This window comes from Notamacropus eugenii, chromosome X, assembly GCF_028372415.1.
Source record: "Notamacropus eugenii isolate mMacEug1 chromosome X, mMacEug1.pri_v2, whole genome shotgun sequence".
Classification (NCBI taxonomy): Eukaryota; Metazoa; Chordata; class Mammalia; order Diprotodontia; family Macropodidae; genus Notamacropus; species Notamacropus eugenii.
The window spans coordinates 41,769,047-41,783,492 of NC_092879.1; the positions used below are offsets into that span (position 1 = coordinate 41,769,047).

The 14,446-nt window shown below is 40.1% G+C and overlaps 1 protein-coding gene across 1 annotated transcript in view; it reads right to left on the reverse strand.

The window, feature by feature from the left end:
- The window catches only part of IL1RAPL2 (interleukin 1 receptor accessory protein like 2), a 954,343-nt gene that overhangs the window by 207,390 nt on the left and 732,507 nt on the right, over window positions 1-14,446 (reverse strand). Inside the window, exon 6 of the mRNA XM_072626056.1 lies at window positions 1,700-1,774. Within this exon, the coding sequence (XP_072482157.1) occupies window positions 1,700-1,774 (75 nt within the window). The remainder of the gene's footprint in view (window positions 1-1,699; window positions 1,775-14,446) is intronic.

A 14,446-nucleotide genomic window follows, 5' to 3' on the forward strand; every position in this document is an offset into this window, starting at 1 on the left:
ATCAAGTCACTATTTCTGAACTCTCTTCCACATTTGAGGCTTTCAAAAGAACAGCTGTTTGGAGCACAGAATCCCCACTGCCACTGTTCTCCAAGCTCTCTAAAGTCACTTTACTACCCAGTTGTAAATGTAAGTTATGAGATAATCTTTGGCTGGGGCCATGTGATGCCAGAGCAACCATTGGAAAAGCAAGTCAGTCAAATCTGTTTTGTCTGCTTTATGACAAAGAGTCAGTTTGACTGATTATTTTGAGCTGAATGGATCAGTTCTTTGGGCATCATGGTTGAGTGGCCTTCGCATGAGGGGAAAAAAATAACATGTCTTCATTTTTCTCTTAACGAAGTAGCTGCTGAATTGAGTCTGAAGTCATGGGTTGAAAAGTCTGGTGAAGTATTTTATGTGCATTTGAAGTATATCATAATTTTAACAATTGTCCTTCTTCCCCTGGCATCTTGGTACTTACTCCTATTCTAGAATCCAAAGTCATCCTCAACACAAATTTCCCAAATACACCCCAACATTTTGAGCCCTCAGAGCAATGCCAGCTTAAATTATCGAAAGTATCAAAATTACTTTGGTTCCAGCCAAGCCAAAATGCATTCCAAGCCAGAATACAATATGCTACCTTCCATTTCAGATAAATGAACTCACTCATAGGAATAATGCAATTTTCTCTCTAAGATATTATGGATAGAAATAAATCGCCCCCACTCCAAACCCAAGTAAAATTGAGAGCAGTAAATAATGAGTCAAAAATTCCCAAAGTGAGTGCAATATTGGGGTCGATTTGGCTTCTACTGGCTAAAGAATCAGTGTATCTTTTTAGTGTCATGGGAACAAATAAATTGCAGACCCTCAAACAACCCTAATATTCTTTCAGCATTTTGTACAATCTTGGCATATTTCTGTTGTTTAGAGAAGGAGAAATTCTGATTATTGAGACAAAACTCCTGGGCCTCATTGAAATCTCACAGAGAATAAAAGAAAGCTTCAGATTAAAGGCTGCAATTTGGTAGAGGACTCTTAGGTCTCCAAGTTTCAAGTCCATGGCTCTAAAAATACAAGGATTGGCTGGGGGGGGACTAAAAAAAGGAGGTTTGACATCTTGCATCCTGATTTGAGTTTGTTTAAAAAAAAAAAGAAAAGAGAAAGAAAGAAAAAAGGAGTGCCCATAAATCAAGTTGTTACTTCTTCTAACACCAGATGATTTATAAATATTCAGGATCTCAACTTAGAAACAAGTTTAAAATAGCCCTGGATTATGCCATTGGAAATAACATGACCAAATTATTATAAAGGGTGCTCTTATTCAGCCTTGGAGATTTGGCCACTGTTGAAAGGAGCAGACTGCTTCCAGGAACCAGTACTCTACCAAGAAGACATTTTGGCTAAAGCACACGAAAGGCTCTTGGTTCCCATTCATGAAGGCAAGATGTCCATTTACCCATCAATCACAGATGAAAAACTCTGTGGACATGTATGCTGACTACTCAGTGTAACCGATTAGGATAACCATTCTTTCATACAATACAAACTGATTTCCTTAAACTGTTACTGCAATGAACTCCACACTTAGAGTGGACGCAAATTGATTTGCATGTAATAATGGCGGCAATAAACCTATCTTGGTTCACGCAATTTTCCCCATCTGTTAACTGAGTGGAAGTTTCCTATCTATTATTCCCAGAGGGGGACTTACCCAGCTGGACATCAATAACACTTGGCTGATTCTCCTTGGGAAACAAAGGCTTGGGAGGTTTGTCTGTGAGTAACGCTGGAAGAGAAAATGAGAGAAAGTAATGGAAAAATGGAGATAAATTACACAAGAAAAAAAGATTCTATCTAGTATGATATTTAATGTTTGCAGACTTGATGGTGTGTAAACATTTATTATACAGTATTCTTCCTTAGGCTGCTACTCCATACATATAATATCAATTTCCCAGCACATTTGGAGCCCTATTGATTCACTGTAAATAGGCCATTTTGACAGCTAAATTTTCTAACAAGATTAAATAAATGGACTCCTTTTGAGTGGTTTTGGTAAGCTTGCAGGGATGAATAAAAAAACATTTAAATATAATATAATAAGCCAAATACCATATCCACTGCTTTGCAACTATAAATATTCCCAGTAAAATAGAATCTGAAATATGTCATTTCAGGGAGGTCCTTCTGAACCTTCTAGACCAGGGGTGAGGAACCTGAAGCCTCGAGGCCACATGTGTCCCTCTAGGTCCTCAAGTGTGGCCCTTTGAATCCAAATGTGACCCCTGTTCTAGACCTGCTGTCCCAAGGCCAATATCTACCTTTCAGTAAACAGTTCACTGGCCATTCAATCCAAAGTCATTTGAATAGGTAGGTCATATGTTTCTGGCAAGGCAAGTACTATGTTAGACCTTGTGTTGAGTTTTATGTTAGGACTTGAGACTTAATTAAAACATGGACCAGACCTGCAAATAGATTCTCACAGAACTGAGGTCAGAAGTTTAAGCCATATACAACAATTTGGGGACTATACAAGACCCAACATTGGCAGCAAGGTCTTTATCCTCATCCTAGTCATCTCTTCTGGGCCAGGCTTAATTCAGAACAGCCAGTTAGTTCAGGTTCTACACTGGAGTGAAATGAGAGATTCATAGACCATAAACCGTTTTATAAAAGGAAGTTCATTTAAGAGCAGCCCTGAAAGGGTATTCAGTAAATAAAGAATGTTGGTTCAGTTGGGCCCAGCTTCCCTAGCTCTGCATTTGCTGTGATGGCCTGTCTGGCCAGAGAGGCATATTAATTTACATAATAGTAAAGCATTCATCAAGGCTGAGGAATACTCAACTCCTCATGTGCTGGGTTTTTATGCCTTAGGTCACTGGGAACATACATCAGTGGATTGAACCTTACTCTTTTGAACCAATTAAATCTCAAGGATGGTTCCATTGACTTTTGAAAGAAAAATTAGCCTATGTCACCAGGACCTTCTAGTTGCCTTTCTAGTTATAGGTATTACTGCTACCATAATGCTCCCAATGTCCTCAGAGAAAAGGCCATGAAAACCATCAGGGACATTCAGAATCACAAAATCATTTGGAAGGGTCTGTAGAGGCCCTCTAATCTAACCCTTACTTGAACAAGAGAAGCCTCTTGTCAAACCCAACAAGATGCCATTTGGACTTTGTCTGAAGTTTTCCCAAGACAGTAGCACTAATTGTTGGAAGTCTTTCAATTTCAACATCAATTTGCTTCTCTGAAATTCCAATCCATTGTTCCCAATTCTACTTTCTGGAGAAGAGCAGGGATACTTTTTGGACTGAATCAATTTGCATTGAGGTCTGATCTCTCTTTCACATGATAACTCTTCAAATAGATGAAGACAGCAATCATGTTCTACCTAAGTCTTCAGTTTTCCACTCATTTAACCACTAATGCCTTGGAAGGGAGCCACATTAAAAAGCAATGTCAGGGACTCATTTGGAAGCCTTCTAAAGGAAAAGATACAGGGTTGAAGTAAATCAGGGAGGTTCAATGATCATCTGGTCCCCGTATCAAAAAACAGCACACTCAAGACCTATTGCAGATTTTAGTGACTGCCCAATTCCCATGCACAGAAGCTTAATATTCCTTAGAGCTACGTAGAGTTTCCTCAGCAGCTTTCTTCAAGTAATTCATGTTTTCTCCCCACAAAATATTGAGGAAATCAAGTGGTTCACTGAGAACTGAGATAAGTACTCTTCAACAGAAGGTGGGAAGGTAGTAGTTACTAGGATACAGGTGTGATAGTATTTTCTACTTGATTCAATTCCCAGTCTCGCCCACTATGGCTAAGTGGCCATACCAAGGGCTCTATATACTATATTTGTGGGAGCTTATCCAAGATACATACACACGCACACACATACACTCTCTCTCTGTCTCTCTCTCCATATCTCTATATTTATCTATATACACACATATAAGCATACAAGATACACCCTATATATATGTGTGTGTGTGTGTACATATATATTTAATAAAACAATTAACAATCATATTGTCAATATAAATGGGATATATGCGCCCATAAAATGGAGGATAATGGAAAAATTTGTTAGAAAATGGAGGTCAGTACATATTGTGTATAAGAAACATCTAACACAGCTGAAGCATAAAGATCAACACAGTTAAAAGGAGCAATTGGAGCAGAGTTTATTGTGTCACAGGTGAAATAAAGAAAAACAGTGTTAGCTATATGTTCTCAGCTAATACATCAATAAAGGTTGATACTGTTAAAAGAAAAAAATGCATGTTAACTCTATGTATATGTGTGTGTGTATACACACACATATATATGGTGTATGTATCTTGGATAATATATATGTGTATCTATACACACACATATATAATGTGTGTATATACATATAGTATACACACACACATATATATAACATGCGTATATACATATAGTATATATACACACATGCATATATAGTATATATACACACATATATGTGTATATATATGTATATATATACATATACACACATACAGAGTGAGAGTGAGTATATATGCATTGGCTGCTTTGCCATTGTAGAGGATCCATCAAAGATTTTTTTGTTTTTTGTTTTATTCCCCTTGGATGTGAATGAACAACATTTTACAATGTAACTTTTCCAGGCCAGATAAATTCATTTTCAAATGGCTATTTTGCTGTTGTGTAAAGCTCCATTAAAGTTGTCATTATTTACTGGAGTAACATTATTGACTGGAGTGAGTCAGTTAAAGTAACTTGCAAATTATTGGCTTAAATTGCCACCATAGTTATTTATCTATTGTAAAATTAGTACACATACCAGTACTGAATTCTTACAAAGAATTACTGATTGCAGAAGGGAGTTTCCATTGACTGTGATTATAAAAATACTGCAAAGATTTGACATAATTCAGTGGTGTGCTAAGTAGTGCAGTGGATAGAGCAAAGAGCCTGGAGTCAGGAAACCCTGAGTTCAAATCTGGTCTCAGATACTTCCTAGTTCTGTGATCCTGGGCAAGTAACTTTGTTTGTCTCAGCTTCCTCATCAGTAAAATGAACTGGAGAAGGAAATGACAAACCACTCCAGCGTCTTTGCCAAGAAAACCCCAAATGGGGTCATGGAGAGTTGGACATAACTTAAATGACTGAACAACAAGTGCAATCTAAAGTGTACTGAGGTAAAGACAGATTATGATAGTGGCATTATGTAAGCTGGCTGAAACAATGGTCTCATTGTTTCTCCAGCATCCCTAAGGAGATATCTTGTGTTGTTTGCAAACTAGTTATTAAACCCTGTACTGCTGACTGAGAGCTACAGAGAAAGTTGAAAGTCTTCCTGGTGAGAGAAGGAACAACTATGTACCATATGAAGAGCCTGCTGGCAGAAGCAATGCCACCTTCAGTAATTCATGATTAGAAGAAATCCCATCCTTGATAGAGTCTTGGCAGTCACACCTTTCTCAATAGTCAGTGAGTCTTGGGTAGCAGTTACTCACAAAAGGCAGTATATCAGTCCAATGACATTACAACAAGGTATTCAGTATGGGAAACTGCAGTCCTTGTAGCAGGGAGCCTTGTAGGATTAGAAAGCCTCTGATATCTGGCTGGAAAGTGCCACAGACATACTATGGGGAGCTAGAAAACTGTTACAGGTGAGTATCTGAGAACCCTGGGTACCTTCTCTTGATATCCTACGTACATTAAAGCCAGACTACTCTGAGGTTTGAGTAACTGAATGTCTGCAGATGCCTGTAGGCATGCTTGTTTGGTGATCCTGGAAGTGAAGGCCTCATACTTTGTACCAAGGCCAGAACTTTTTCTACAGATAAATCATGACTGGAGTACAGTATCTGAAGAACACTATGATAACATTAAGTTGACTCAAATGCCCAGAGGGGCCATTGATAGATGGCAGTATACTTACTATGAAGTAATGGATATGTGGGCAATGGGAAGAGCCTCCAAGTTATTCTGAACCGATATAGTTGATTCAGGAGGTAAAATAAGAGCATATGGATGGTGCAAGGGCAGCTAGGTGGTGCAGTGGATAGAGCACCAGTGCAGGAGTCAGGAGGACCTGAGTTCAAATCTCACCTCAGACACTTGACACTCACTAGCTGTGTGACCTTGGGCAAGTCACTTAACCCCAATTGCCTCATCCTGGATCATCTCTAGTAATCCTGATGAATATCTGGTCACTGGATTCAGATGACTCTGGAGGAAAAGTGAGGCGGGTGACCTGCACACAGCCCTCCCTCACAACAAAAGTCAAGTGCAAGTCATGTCATCATTGTTCTGGTGGCATGGTCTTCTTCGGCAATGGACAAACACACGCACATGGAAGGTGCGAGTTTGCTTAGGCAACAAAAAGTGGCATCTCTGACCTCCCTCTAGGCAATACCCATCTGTGTGCTCTCCAGAAGCCCAAGGTTTGCGGACACAGTCAAAAACAGGTCTGTTGTTTATTTTCTACTGTTCAGATTGTTTTTCCTTCAAGGGACAGAGAGGTTGAAGTCATAGGGTGAGACAATTTACCTTGGGAAGATAAACAAGAGGCATAGTTGTATGTAATATGGCTATGGGCAAGATAGGTGCATGAATGCCAAGGGGAAACTCACTCCAAGTGTGCAGCTGTTAAATCTTGCTGTTTCTACATACAAAATGTCTCTTACATTTGACTTTTTCCCTTCATTAAGACAGTGGAAGATTGTGTTACACATCACCTCTCACCTGGATATATTGCAATAGGCTTCTAAGTGGTTTTCCTGCCTCAAGTCTCTCCCCACTCCATATCTCTCCCAACTCAACTCCAAAAATAATTTTCCTAAAGTGCTGTCCTCCAACTCAATTAACTCCAAAATAATGACTTCCCCCATTACTTCTAAGTTGAGATATAAAATCCTCTGTTTAAGCATTTGATTCTTTTTATAATCTGGCCATTTCCTATCTTGTCTCTCCAGCTTCCTTCAAGACTCAGCTTAAATGCTGCCTTCTGTTTGAAGTCTTTCCCAGTACCCCCAGATGCTAGTGGCTTTCCCTCTACAGCTACCTTTTATCTACTCAGTATGTGTCTTGTTGATTACAGTTATACACATATTTTCTTCCTTTGTTAGAATGTAAGATCCTTGAGGCCAGGGATTGTTTTACTTTTTCTTTGTATCCCAAGCCCTTAGCAAAGTCTCTGGAACATAGTAAGTGCTTAATAAATGTTGTAATATGATTTGTTGATGGAAGGATGGCTATCGGAGGCTTTCAAATTTGTCAGTAGATGACTCACTACCCCATATACAAATGGGATTTCTTTGGCTTTGTGGGCTGTCATGGATACAAATGATATTGCTAGAAAGTATTGCCAACAATTACCAAGTCTTGGGAAGGAAATAAAAGACAGGGTACAGGCTGTGTTTTCCTCACTGTTGCTCACTGAAGACAAGGGATAGGAAAGGGAAAAATTATTTTGGAAGTGATGAAATGGAAATAGGGTCTGAAAATGGGATTTGGATTTTTGGGCTCTATTTTACAGCGTAAGAATGATAGATTCCTGGCAATGGATGAAATGCATCTAGCAAAAGCTGGTAAGAATATATCTGCTTGCTGTCCTACAAATCTAAGCAAAAGGGCTTTAAAATAAAAAGGATAGAGGAGGAGAAAACTGCCAATGTACATCTATCAAGCTAGATACCATAGAAAGCAGTTATGTTAAAGGACGAACAGCAGTTGAGACACCCAGAAGTTCACAGCAGACAAAATCTAAGGAAGAAACCACTAAGAAAACCTATCTTATCACCTCGAATATAGGGGGCAACACCATCCAATCTCTCAGGTTTGAAACCTAGGCATTATCCTTGACTCATCACAGTCTCTCATCCCCTATATCCAATCTATTCCCAAGGCCTGCCCATTTCACCTTCAGACCATCTCTCAAATGTCCTCCCCAGCCTTCCTCCTCCTCATCTCTTCTCTGATATTGCCACTACTCTGATGGAGGCCTTCATCACCTCATGCCTCTACTATTCCAACAGCCTGTTGGTGAGTCTGCCCGACTCCAGTCTCTCCAACTCCAATTCATTCTCCATTCAACCACCAAAGTAATTTTCCTAAAGCAGGAAGTTTTGATCATGTTAACACACTTCAACCACTCCACTTTTCAAATTAATAAACTCCACTGGGTCCCTATGGTCTCCAGCATCAAATATAAAATCCTTTGGCATTCAAAGCCCTTTGTAAGATGGCCAGCTCCTACAAATGCTCAAATATTAGACAATACACAGAAAGGAATAAAATTCCTAATGTAAGGAGTCAAATTTGAACTCACAGATTTCATTGAAACTTTGTGGAATGAGAATAATGACTGAAACATGTCTCTTGATGGATTTAAAAGGAGGAATATGATAGCATAGTATAGTAACAAGCATATTATTATGAGAAAATCCAGGAACCAGAGGTGGGAAACATGACTGAGAACATTTACTGAAGATAAATGGATAAAAGTGCAAATGTGATTTTGCCATTGGAGAATGGGAAAGGAATGGGAAATATCTGAGGGAGCATTGCAATCTTGGCACAAATGTGTGATATGGCAATGATGGGAGAATCCAATTATTCAGACTTCTGTTTTTCAATACATTGCAACCGGTGGCTATCCGTAGGGGAGTCAGCTGGACTCCCTGGGGGACAGGAACAACGTACGGAAGAGCTAGCCAAGTAGGCTCTAAGGCAGGCTCCAGAGAGTACATCTAGCAGTGGTAGATGGATTAATGGAGGCAGATGATAGTTCATATGAAGAAGATTTGGATGATGATTCAGATGAAGAGGATTTTATGGCGATATCTTTTCGGGAGTCAGGGAAGGCAGATCTGGCTGACCCAAAGGGAGACCTCTGCCCAGAACAGGGTGAGGAAAATGAATTCAAAAGCCATTTATTTTTCTATTTAAAATTCTAACAATGGTGGGCCTGAGGGAATGGACGTCATCTAACTAGTATGACAGGGCTTGAGACAGATAACCAGCTCTGGCTTTTCAACAAGTTTGTCATTCTGTGCATCTGAAGATACTGAGAGTGTTGAACAAAGAGAAGGTCACTACAAGGGCGAGGAGAATATCACTATAGTGAACTGGGTGAATAATGATGCTCCAGGAATAATCAGATAGGACATTATATATAAAGTCAGATGATGCTCACTGATGGGATCCATGTGGTATATACTTTGGTGTGCAACCTTGGATTCTGTTTTATGCTCTTGCATTGACCTCTGTGTTTGGCCTGCTATATACAGCTCTGCAACATAAGGAATGCTATATAGTCTGCAGATCTGCTGTATGTTGATATAATTACCTAAGCCTATTCTGTATGACAAGTATTCAATATTTATAATGTAAGCTTATGGATGTACTTGGATACCCCTTGTGATTTAGGGATTAAGAGTTCAGGCAGGAAGTCTCATGACACTTGGGATAGGAGAAGCCTAGGGGTCACTCCAGTGGATCATCCCTAGATTTGGAGTGAGTCTGCCTAAAAAGCTTTTTAGAAGGGATCTACGGATCTCCTTCCCATTATGACAGGTAAATAGATTTGGGAGCCAAAACAAGCATTCAAGCAGGATAGGAAGGAGTGTTTAACATCTGAATGAATGCTTCTTCTTACCTAGTTATTCTATTTCACTAAATGCTTTTACCTTGAATTCATGGTCATAGGTTTTATCTGACAAAAGAAACACTCGTGGGGGCGCTATCACTCTACCATTCTTCCTTTCGCCCCTGTCTCTCATGATGTAGTGGTCTTACCCCTTACCAAAGCTAACCCCTCTACTTGTTCAAGTGATCCCCATTCATTCTCCTTCATTAGAGTGTCCCCTCTGTCATCCCCACTCTTTCACTTATTTTCAAACTCTCCCAGTAGACTCTCTCTGAGAGTAAACTCTCATTTCCTACTACCTACAAATATGCCCATGTCTTCCTCATCCTGAAAAAGAAAACAACCGTCACTTTATCCTTCCATTCCTGCTATTGTCTTATATCTCTTGTGCCTTAGTAGCTAAACTCCTCCAAAAGATCACCTACAATAAGTGCCTGAGGCTTGAAACCTAGATGATATCCTTAACTCATCACTATCTCTCAGGGCCCACATCCAAGGTCTGCTAATTGCCCCTTTGTAATGTCTCTCAAATACCCCTTTGTAACATCTCTCAAATACACCCACTTCTCTGACATTGCCACAACTCTGGTGAAGGTCCTCATCATCTTGTACCTGGATTATTGGAATAGTCAGTTGGTGGGTCTGCCTGCTTCAATTCCCTCCCCATTGCAATCCATCCTTTTTTTTCAGTCACTAAAGTGATTTTCCTTAAGTGCAGGTCCAACCACTTCAGCTCTCAGCTCAATAAGCTTCAGTGACTCCCTATTGCCTCCAGGAAAAAATGCAAAATTCTCTATTTGGCATTCAAAACCTTTCATAACCTAGGCTCCCTCTTACCTTTCAGGTCTTCTTAGACTTAACTCCCTAACACATGATCTTTTAGGCAGTGACACTGGCTTGCTGGCTTTTCAACAGATACTCCATATCTAAGCTTCAGGTGTTTTCTTCAGCTATCCCTCATGCCTGGAATGCATGACCTCCTTCACTCCACCTACTGACCTCTCTGGCTTCAAGTCCCAACTAAAATCTCATCTTTTACTGGAAGCTTTTCCCAACTCCTCTTAATTTTAGTGCTTCCCCACTGTGAATTATTTCCTATTCATCCCATATATAGCTTGCTTCATATAGATTTGTTAGCATGTTGTCTCCTACACTAGATTTCAGTCTCCTTGAGGGCAAGGTCTGTCTTTTGTCTTTTTTTCTATTCTGAGTGCTAGGCCCCATGGCTGGCACATAGGAGACAATAAATCTTTACTAATTGATTAATGAACTATGTATCTGAATAGATTTTTACTCTATCAGTACCATGAACCTGGGTATATCTGACAAGGGGGACCACATTGTGAGGCCTTGCCCACTACAAGCAAACATGCATCAAGGTCTGGGAGTTTTAAAGAAGCATATAACATTGTTGTGAAGATGAAAAAATAAGTGGGGCAGTTTAGCTGGCCAGCAGCCCAAACCAGAGACAAATAGACTGAGTAACCAGAACTTGGAAATTAGCTGAGACACAACCAGCAGGCAAACCAATTAATTTCCTCAGTGATCACATTTGAGGTCTCTGTGTGCTATTAGTAGAAGCCAAGGGAGGATTGTCAATAAAACCCCACTGAACAACTAATTAGAGACTTATGGCTTCATTAGGAGACCTTTCCTGGAACTACTGAATGACTAAAGCAGGTCTCACCCTGCCTTTGGAGTAATTCACATTTGATGGAAAGAATGGGAACACAGGATGGGTGGTAGTGTTAGATTCTCGATTCATGTTCCTCCCATCTTCTTCTATAGATGTGCTAATGTTTAATTATCCTCATAGATGGTGGATCCAGCCAGCATATTATGATACCAGTCATTACAGTGCCAACAAGTTCATTATTACTGGCGCCTACAGGTGCTAATGCTGCATCCTCTATGTTGGGTGTTAACTCTCTCAGAGTGAAATTTACAAATTATCTCTTTGCTAATACAGGCAGAGCCTACGTCTGAAAGCACTACAGGTTTAACTATTTTGAGTGAAAGGGTGTGTTAGTTTGCTCACACAACTGGTCAGAGGAGTAAGAAGAAATCAATCAAACTTCTTGCTTGATTGAAGAATAAATTGGATTAAATGGATCAGCCATCCCACATTAGGAAGGATGGTCTGGATTTTGTGTTGGTTCAGACAATGCCTCACCCCCAAACCTGCAAATGCGTCTCGGACACACTGTCACTCACTGTCTTCCTTTCCCCTTCTTTCTCCCTTTCTTTCTCCTCCTACAATTGGCTTTTCTTTCTTCTCTTCCTCTTTTTTTCTTATCAGAAGGAATATTTCCTTCTGTATTTCTACATTTCAGGACTATTTCACATCTAATCCCACCCAGCACTTAGTGTTTGTTCTCCCCTCTCTGACCACAACCACATTCTACTTGTCTTTCCCAGACTGGATGGTAACTCCACAGTGGGACATGATTCTTTCACACAGAGAAAAAGGGCTAGATTTGGAATTAGCAGGCTAAAATATTGCTTCTTCTACCTGCGACCTTGGGCTTCCTTTAACTTCTCAGAGTCTCAGTTTCCTCTTCTATAAAATGAGGGGGTTGGGCTAGATGGCCTCTGAGATCTCTTCCAGGTCTAGACCTAGGATCCTTTGTGTGACCTTTGGCAAATCCCTTCCCCTCCCTGGGCCTCAGTGTCCTCCTCTGTAAAATGAGGGAGTTTGGATGAGATGACCTCTGGGGTTCCTTCTATCTCTTGGAAAAGGTCGTACTGAAGGCAGCTCCGACAAGCTTGCAAAAGCCAATTGTTAATTTTCAGTGTGAACGCTTATCCCTCAGAAATCACCAAACACTACAAATAATGGCTTCATTTGTTGTTTAATTGACTGTCTAAACTTAAGAAAGTGATGAAGGAAATGTGAATAATGACGATTAAACTTAAAAGTGTGTCATGCCTATATTTTCCCCTTGAGAGTCAATTGTTAAACATTTACCAACATACTAGCTCCTAGGACAGCTGATTCAACCTTACGATAGCTCCAGCTATTAGAAAGGTTTTCTTGACGTAAGGCAAAATCTTCTTAAAGTCTTTTCTACTCATTTCTCCAAATTCTAACCTCAGGTGACAATCATAATAAACTGCATCCCTCTTTCATGGGAGTCCTTTGCATATTTGAAGAAAGCTATGTCTCCATTATCTTCTTATTCAATTTGTTAAAGACTCCAGATAAGGCAGGCTAATAAACATATTTAATAAAGACTCATAGAAGTCAAGCTGGAAGGGACCTCAGAGGTCATATAGTTCAACCTCCTAATTGTACAAAAGAGGAAACTAAGGCCCAGGGAGGGGAAGTACATCTCAATGGATGCCAAATCAAGATTCAAAAAAGAGATCTTGACAGTCTAGAACTTGGGACGGGAGTAGATTTGATATCACTGACAGAAGGAACTCTTAGGTAAAGAAACTGTCTTAGAAGAGTTGCCTAGGCAGGGATTCTTAAACCTTTCCCACTTAAGACCCCTTCAGCACTTCTTAAACTGTGGGTTATGGGGTCACGACCCACAGTGTAAGAAGTGTTGACCGAGAGACTGAGATCCAGGGGCAGAGGTGTAATTAAAATGGAATTTAATAGGAACTAACTTGAAGTATTATACTTTACTTCAAGAAATAAATTGCACACATGTAAGATAAGAGAGAAATGATTAGACAGTTCATACTCAAAAATACAGAAGGCATTAGAAACCTCAATAGGCACCACTAGGGATATAGCAGCTACAAAAACTAACACAATGCTGGGCTGCAGAAAGAGAGGTGTAGTATCTAGGAATGGTGAGGGGATAGTTCTCCTGCACTATGCCCTGGTCATGTCACACTGGGAGTATTATACCAGTTCTGGGTAGTACATCTGGAAGGACATTGGCAACCTAGCAGGTGACCAAGATCCCAAGTAGAATTCCATATGACGATCAGTGAAAGAAACCAGGGATGTTTTTCTGAGAGAAGGTTCACAAGGGATATTATGACAGAAGGCTTCAAGTATTCTGTTTTGTTTGGAGAAAAGGTGACCTTAGAATGTGATGGCTGTCATGTAGGAGAGAGATGAGCCTGCTGCTGTTTGACCCAAGAGGAAAGAATTAGGAGTAGTGAATTGGAATTGAAGGGAGGCAGTATTAAGCTACCTGCAAGAAAAACAGGTCTTAACTAAGCTATCCGACAGTGAAAAAGACTGTCGCAAACAGACTTCTCCCTACTAGACACAGTCAAACACTCTGGATATTAGTTCTGTAGTGAAGGGGGTTTTTCTCCAGAAACTGTTTAGATTGGATTGTCTCTGGAGTTCCTTTCAATTCTGGGATTTTGTGATTCTGTCTTCAGCACCCTCAACCTGATCATCATCCTATGGCACTCTCTCCACCTCACTAGAAACCCATTTCCAGTAAAATCTCTGCTGTTACTTACCCACCCATCAGAGAACGAATGTGCCTCTACTTTCTTTCCTCTCACTCGCTTCTTAATCCTTTATAATCCAGTTTCTAACTTGATCATTCCAATGGAATTCTCTCTCCAAAGTTACTAATGATCTCTTAGTTACCAAATCCAATGGCCTTTTCTCTAGCCTCCTTCTCTTGGACCTCTCTGAAGTCTTTAATAATGCTGATCACCCTCTCTTCCTTGCTACTCTCTTCTTCTCTAGGTTTTAGAGACAACCCTCTCTTTCTCGGTTCTCTTTCTATCTGACAATTCCTTCTCTGTCTTGTTTGCAAAATTCTCTTCCAGGTCATGTTCTCTAACCAAAGGTGTTCCTCAGGGTAGTATTCTGGACCCTTTTCTCT